At 40.7% G+C, this 8,377-nt stretch overlaps 1 protein-coding gene across 1 annotated transcript; it reads right to left on the bottom strand.

The window, feature by feature from the left end:
- Positions 1–6,661: 6,661 nt before the first annotated feature.
- fam181b (family with sequence similarity 181 member B) lies at positions 6,662–7,891 on the bottom strand (the record flags this gene model as incomplete). Its single annotated transcript, XM_083984665.1, is given in 3 exon segments — positions 6,662–7,785; positions 7,788–7,858; positions 7,860–7,891. Coding segments are annotated over 3 exon segments (1,227 nt in total).
- Between the last annotated feature and the right edge of the window lie 486 nt (positions 7,892–8,377).

The following is an 8,377-nucleotide window of genomic DNA, read 5'->3' on the forward strand; positions in this document are numbered from 1 at the left end:
GATCTTCACATGAAACTTCAGCCGTGGCCTTGGGTGGGATGTACACAAGTATTGTTATGATGTGAAAAAATGTCTACTTTCTGAGTCCTCACCAATATCTCCGGCTCATCACTCTTGTTGGGCAGTGAGTTGACATTTGCCACGATGACTGACAACAGAAACGGCCTATAGCTCCACTTGCCTTCACCTTTCCACCAGCACGGCAATTATGCAAACACCTCTTCATCTCAACAGCAACAGGGTGGCATTCTCCAGACTTGCTGTGGTTTCCTATGGAAAAAGCTTGCCTCCTGAACAAACTCCTCTCCCCACAGAAGTATCCATCAGTACTTGACAAAATACAACAAAACCATACAAAAGCAAAGCATAACAAAAATAAAGCAAAGATTGAGTAAAAACTCAGAGCTACCAGACTTGCTGCATGTTCTAGAAATACATGGATATATTATTAATTTAAAACTAAAGTAACTGCTTTTGCTGTTGATACCTTGTGAGGAACACTGTGTGTCATGTGAAGCCATACTACAGTATATATCTTTCTGCACTGACCTTGTTTACTGTCCTTAGAAAACTTGCAGTTGGTAGTCCTTGAAAGGTGGGTAGCACAACACCTTTTATGATGGAACAACATTTCTGAAGTTTAGGATTCAAAGTTGGAGTTTGGTGTTGACAAAGGACCTATCTGAATACTTGCACATAAAATCTTCAGAAGGACATAAAAATACATCGATTGCCAGTGTGAGCTGCCACAATTTGGACACAACGGTTGCTGAAAGAATGATTTTTTTCGAATACATGTTGGCACATTTGCAAAAATCAAAGTCAGCTTTCATTGCTTAATGTATAATCTTTACAAGGAGATAAACTATAATCAGCTAATACCATGAGCAATTCACAGCACATTTTATGAAACTGAGCATGAGCCAGTTTCATTTTTCCTACAAAGTAATTAGGTAGATAATGGTAATGTCATGCTTCAATTGCTGTATATGAATTCTTTCTATCACAGTATTTGTCCTCCATAAAACAAACACGTAAAATGTATTCTTTGACTTGAGCTCATAGAAAAAAGTTGTGTGTCACTGAAGAAGGTTAGAAAGGTTTGTGAATATCATCCGGTGCTGTGCTTCCATCTCGATGGTGTTAACAAGATATGAGGTCTCGCTGTGAAAGGTCAGAGAGAGGGCTGGTGTGGATGGATACTCGAGTCCCAGCACAGCACAATGAAGGAAACATCTGTAAAGTTTATAACTTCACTATTCTTTTATTTTATCATGGTCCAGACTTTGCATTTAGTTTGTGCATTGATATCACCTTATGTCATCTGTGTACACGTTTAGCCTACCATGTCGGAGAAAATCTAAACTAAAGCTTATGTCATGGAAGCTAGCCAACAAAAAAAAACTGAATGACCACAGTTGTCATATGATATTTAAGGATAGTTGATTAATTCACAACAGCAACTCATGCACTGAGTAACATGAAAGAAAACATTTCACCTTAAAAGCTACTGGCAGCTGCTGGTGGCCTTTGAGTGGAGACATCATCGCATTTTAATTTTATCAAGCCTGCTTAATTGAGGGTGTGGCCAGTTTGAGTGACAGGTTGCCACGAACCAGCACACGCTGAGGTCCCAGCTCAACATGTATGCGTCAGCCTTGAGTTTGACGGCATCAGTCACTGGCAAGATGGCAACACTGGAACAGCCCACTCACAGCTTTAAAACTGCTCTTCAGGAGAAACTATGGGTGATGCTACAGAGGCTATGTCCATCTCTATTTACAGTGTATGACATGCACACACTACCTGACCAGCTGCCAAAACAAAAAACAGAGAAACTCGTTATAACACTCAGCATGGGTGTGACATTGTTGTTCAGGATGCCATTGCTCCACTATATCTTTACATAGAAATGTGTTGATTGTTGCTTTATTTTTGTTTAAAGGTGCAATATGTAAGAATGTGGCCAAAAACGGTTACTGCAGTCAAATTCAAAACACAGCGATCTCATTTTTCTCCCAGTCGTAGCGGCAGCTCAGTGGACCAGACCGGAGGCTGAAATGCCACTAACGCCACCGTGACTGGGAGAGAGGGCTAGGTGGTGCAACATGTAAACACGTAAATTCAAAACATAAACATGATTTGCAGTCTGCAAAAAAGGATTTTTAATGCGAATACTCTGGCTGTACTATTGTTGTTGGTGAGTTCATCATGTTATATGAACATTATTCCTAAGTCTCTGTGACATATTAGGAGGATTTTACGGCCAGTTGCTTTAGATTTCTTACATACTGTACCTTTAAGTCTACAATGGCAGTGTTTTGGGCCTACTATTTCAAGTAGGTCAATTCTTTGCAGTGTTTGTCATTTTTTCAATAAATGTTATGTATTTATGTACAAATAGCACTACACCCCTGAGCATCTAGTTTACCTGGATATCTGGCTCTTGTTATTCCAGTCTGTGCCAGCACAGGTCTTTTTAATCGCTTTGACAAACATTGAGACTCCCTGGTGCCATAAATCAAAGCAGGATACAGTTGTGGCTCCATCAGTAGAGACTAATCTGAATGTATCAGCTGGTGTCAGCTCACGGACAGAAAATCCATATGTTCTGTGTCTATAGTTTGCTGTATTGTCGGTTGCCTGATATTGTTTTCTTCTGCAAATGACATGGGGTAGTGTTGACCAACCTGCAAACAGAGGCCAGCATGAATGATGAAAAACAAAAAAACAAAAAACCCTGGCAGACAACATTAGCTCTGAAACAGAGCACATAATACAATGGATATGTACTCCTTCATCTAATAGGCTTAAAGGATAATTTTCGTTTTTTACAACCTGGACCTTATTTCTAGCATAAAATATGATCATTCTACTCACCCAGACAACTTTGGTGTCATTTGGAGTTGTTTTGAAGAAATTAGCCCCAGTGGAGCGGCGCGTACGTCCGTATAATGCGAGAGCACGGGGCACGCAATGCAGCCTCTAAATAACACATTATCCGCAGCAAAACTCGTTCATTTCGCCAATATTTTGTTATGATACACTAGTGTTATTCCCCTCCGAGCCCGTGGTGGCATGTTATCAAAATCTGGGGTCTCTAGGTTGACCTACTAACCTCTGATCTGGATGATGTCATCTCCGACCGCTGCCCGGCTCATTCTGATAATAATCATTCTGCTTCGGCATTCAGGTCCATTTTTAGCGCAACTAGCTGGAGCTTTAGTGAGTCCAGGCTGAGGAGAGGAAGCCTGTGGAAGCTTAACTTCATCCAGCTGCTCATTTTGTTCTGACAAGTCAGAAACACGCAGAAACGAACCGTAGCATCAGCCGTAGCAAGTTAGCCGCGCCGGGCAGCGGTCGGAGATGACATCATCCAGATAAGAGGTTAGAAGTCAACCTACAGGCGCAGCATGTTGATGACATGCCACCACGGGCTCGGAGGGGAATAGCACTAGTGTATCATAACAAAATATTGGCGAAATGAGCGAGTTTTGCGGCGGATAATGTGTTATTTAGAGGCTGCATTGCGTGCCCCGTGTTCTCGCATTATACGGATATACGCGCCGCTCCACTGGGGCTAATTTCTTCAAAACAACTCCAAATGACACCAAAGTTGTCTGGGTGAGTAGAATGATCATATTTTATGCTAGAAATAAGGTCCAGGTTGTAAAAAACGAAAATTATCCTTTAAACGAGTAGGCATCTTAACCGTTCTTAGTGGGAATCCATTTAAATCAGTGTTGAAAAATACTAATAGATTGAAAATCATAGTTTACAACCATTCATTCCCTTCCAACTCACTCACTTCGTGACAATTTTTTTTTAAAACACAGAATTAAAGAACCACTCATTTCTGACCACATAAGGCTACAATTTCATGCATAATCTCATACATCAGATACAAGTGTCCTTCTGTCTAGATGGGAGTGGTGGACAGTGGGTTTTCAGTGGAACATTACTGCCATCTAGTGTCTTTGTTGAGCACCTGCTCGTGAGACTGCAGATGCTGTGCTGACACAAATACTGTATGCATGGTCCTCTGCCATTTTCTTTTATATTTTCTTGATTGAAAACTGATTGAAGGGAATATTGGCTGTGATTCAATAAACTGTGCAAACAAAAATAAAAACTGCTCCCGTCCTTTTCAACAACTTGCCACCATCACCCCCAGCAAACTGCATCTGAGCTGCCAAGTAGCTATACTCCTGTATACATGAACAGCTGCTTAATAGGTCTAAGAATAAATGTGTTTACATGTATTACTGTGACACAGGAATTGCGCATGTTCACAACTAAAAGGATAAAATTGTTTTATTCTTCAAAATTTGAAAAAATAGATAATTTGAAATTCACATAGGGAAGTCAGTTTAAAGGATCTCTCCCTTGATTTGAAAATCCTCTCCAAGAGTTTCTCTCCGACACTGACGCAGCATGATATCACAGAAGGAGCCTGTTTCTCTCACCGAAAATAATTTTCTTGTTAGAGCACAGCTTCGTACGTGACAACAACCAGTGTGTTCTCACTGCTTTTACACAAAATGCTCTCTGATTCGAAGCCTCTTAAATGTAGTCGTGGTTTGACTGAACCCTCATCAATAACATTAACACCACAGTCTTTTACGATCAGTCCGCCATGCAGGCTTTAGATTGATACCTTGACCAGGACAATGGGCTTTTCTTCCATGTGAGAAGGTAAATGAATAAACCCAACAACCAGCAGAGGGAGGTAATAATGTATATTGTTAGCAGCGCCATGAATTCAAATCACCAGGGAGTGATCTGCTGTGAGAAGGTTAGCCCTATATGTAGGAGGTTTCAAGTTTAAAAGCTTGGTCAGCTTAACTTAATACTGCAGGAAGTAAATTAATCCTCAACAATTGGCACAATGCCAATACATTTACATTTAGCCACCAAATGGGCCAGTGCACTGGTGTGGTAGTAAAAGTATTTGAAACTGATGTAGCACTTTTAATGGGTTTTTTCAGTGTTTGTGGAAAATTTAATAAGTTAATTAAGTTTAATAATGTTAAAAGGTTTAACATTTAAATGAACTTTATCATCTTTTTTTGAACTTCCTGCCCTAGCACACTGAGGTGTTTTGCAGTGTTTATTAACCTGCTCTTGGTCCCAGAAGAAATGCTTAATTAATCATGCAGCATTGAAAACTTTGTTCAGTGTGCTCAATCGACAAAAGGTTGTTGTTGTTTTTTCTTTTACTCCTTAGCTTGCTCAACAATGTCTGCCTTCTGGTGTTTGCACATTCATTTTTGAAATAGTTTTTTCAGCAGGCTACTGTATTTTTTTCTTCTTTTTTGTAATGAATGAGACTGGAATTTCGATTTTTTGTTAGAAACTAAAACATGATTTGTTAGTGTAGTATGCAGCCAGCACTGTCACCAGCCAATATTAGAACATGTGAACTTTTTTTTTCTTATTTCATTACATGAATACTGTCTGTAACCTGAACATATACAAACATCCATAGTGTAACACAATACAACATGTCAGCCCTGCAGTAAACTGCTCTCTGATGTTGAAAGCACAATTTTTTGTTTGTTTGTGTATGGACTTCACGCTATCACAGTTGCATTGGATTGTAATTTAAAATGCCACAGTCTCTGTTTATGTTAATTTATATTCTGACTGTTTTTGTGTGATTTCATGCAAATTACTTCTGACTTTGTAAATGTATTTCAGAGACACTCCTGCCTCTATGCAGTGTTTTTGCTTTGTACCTGTTTGCATCCTGATCATCTCACTTCAACAATCGAAACAAAAACAGACTCTTGTTGTCACAGTAATAAAGACCAGCTTTATTTTGTCTTGTTCTCGCAGTAGCTAGAAACATTAAAGGCTTTTCCCAGAAAAAATGGATACAAGTGGTAAATGTGCCGGCTGGAGATCATTTCTGAGCTGTAAATGCAGTAAAACAAATATGGCAGTCAACATTGATGTAATCATCACATCAGCAAAATGGGTCTCCCAATCTATGTCTCTGCACAGAATCATTACTAATGGGACTGGAAAAAAAAAGTGCCTCGCTGAGATTGTTGCAGCATGTTTTGTCAAATGTGACAAACAGTTCTATAATACAATTTCCAAGCAGTAACTAATGTTTAGTGGACTAAACCAACAACTACTGTGCTGATGTGCTTCCTTGTGGTAAGACATGAAATTGTAATGAAATGTCTCATTAAATTTCCAAATGAATAATTTTCATTCTGATGAACATAGTCACATGCTATGGTGAAACATACCCGACATCAGATGTATTTTCATTCAAAATGCTAATTGACATTGCCTGAGTTAAAGAAAATCATATCAACTTGTGAAAGATTAAACAGATTTCTGTGTGAATGAAACTTTGCTTATTGGAAATGTACATGGCATCAAGCAATTTGAAAGCGCTTTTGACATTTCTTTTTCTATGAAAGAAAACAGTATTTTATGGGGGCAGGGAACCCCATGACACAATTCTATTAAGCAAGGACGATAAAAAATATTTAAATCCAGTTGAAATATTATTTCCACAATGGATAAACAAATAAGACACAGTCATATCAAACTCTCTTGGACTACTGTTAAACTTGTCACTGCAATTTTATCCGTTTTTTTTTTTTTTTTTACTGGCACTCCTAACAACAGAATCATCAGTCTCTCATAGAGATGAATAATTAGCTCTGTTATAACCACCACTTAAATCATAAGTGACCTGAGGTATGGAGCAGTCTGTGAAGAAGTTCGGGAAGGCCAAAGTGCACAGTGCGTTGTCCTCTATGGGCCCAGTGGTGGCCTCAGAGTGACAGTAGACAGGAGGCTGGGCTGGGCCTGTTCGCAGACTCTCGCCTTTCTTAGAGGGTCCAGAGCAGCTAGTCCAGGGCTCCGAGTACAGGAGGCCACCAACTAAATGATGACTATCGTAGGAAGCGGGATCTGGGCTTCCCATCTCTGGCTGCAGCCGGAGAGGCATGCTTTGATAAAGGTCCTGGTCACTGACCATATTGCTGTAATCAGGCCCCAAGAGCTCGAAGAACTCTGCAGCCTCAGGATTTCCCCGTTCCAAGTCCTTCAGCGTCATCCCAGATGTGGAGCTGACTTTGGAGCAGTTGGCAGGCTCCGTGAAGAAAGAGGGGGGCAGATTGCGATGCCTCAGGGGTGGCTTTTTGGCTTTTTCACCCCTTATATCCTTCACTGGGCTGAAGAGGGCTGCCAAGCTCTTGCTCTGTAAATTGGCCTGGACCCCATCACGCTTAGGTAGAGTTTTGCTCTGCAAAGGGCTGGGCTGAGCCAGCGGGGACCCTTGTCTTTTGACTGGGGCCTCAGCTACATTTCCTGGTGTTATAATGCCAGTGCATCTTTTGATCTGCTTCTGCAGATACTTCCGATGGTTGACTTTCCTCTTGGATTTGACTGGCTTGTCCAGAGCCAGCTTGATATTGCTGGAGGCTGAGTCTATGAAGCTCAGCAAGTCCCGAGTGGTCTCTTTGTAGTCCTCGTCATTTTCTGCCTCACCCAGGAGACTCCCATCCAGACTTTTCTCCACATCATACTCCATCACAGAACCAGGGAAGCAGAAATTCATGAACTGAGGGTTCATGATTGCAGTCTGAACAGCCATTACTCTGTTGAACCCGGCGGCTACACCTGTGGCATCCGCTGTGATCCCTGAACCAAAAGTTTCTTCAGAGCATGTCTTTTCCCCCCTGACAAACACTTGGTCCTGATGCTGCTCCTGAAGTTCCTGTAAACATTCCAGAGTAGAAGTGACGGGTGCTGAGGGAAGCAGGGAGATCTTACAGGGGGCTGGACTAATGATGTCAGAACATCAAAAAGGAGGGGCAAAGGGACCGCAGGACTTAACTCTTTGCTTGTGCCCGACCACCTGCATCTAAGAGGGATTTGTCTGAAATTCCCTGCTGGGCTGAAGACAATAAGCTCTGTCAGAACTCTCCCCCTCTACTTTAACTGTTTGTGTGTGCTCTGAACCAAAAACGCTTTCTTGAAACTGGAGGATATTACTGTAACTGTGAGCAGGAAAAGCCGTTAAGACCATGTACAGAGTGTTTATGCTGCTACGCAAATGCATGATAACATTAAAAAATATATAAACCAAAAAAAAAAGAGTAAACTTTGGAGTTGGACTAACCAGTATCAGTTAAAAAAAAAATGTGATTCCTAATTATTTTTCTAAACAATCTACACCACTATTCAGTCACCATGCATAGTTATTTCCTTTCTGGATTTCCAGAAGTTAACTTGTAATGTGATTATTGTTCATGTAGACACTAAACAAAGCCAACTATGTGAAAAAAGAGAAAAAAGAGAAGGCTATACAGTATTAAGAACGGCTTCCTTTCTGTGGGAAAATATTTGC

Source organism: Trachurus trachurus (genome assembly GCF_905171665.1).
Source record: "Trachurus trachurus genome assembly, chromosome: 13".
Classification (NCBI taxonomy): Eukaryota; Metazoa; Chordata; class Actinopteri; order Carangiformes; family Carangidae; genus Trachurus; species Trachurus trachurus.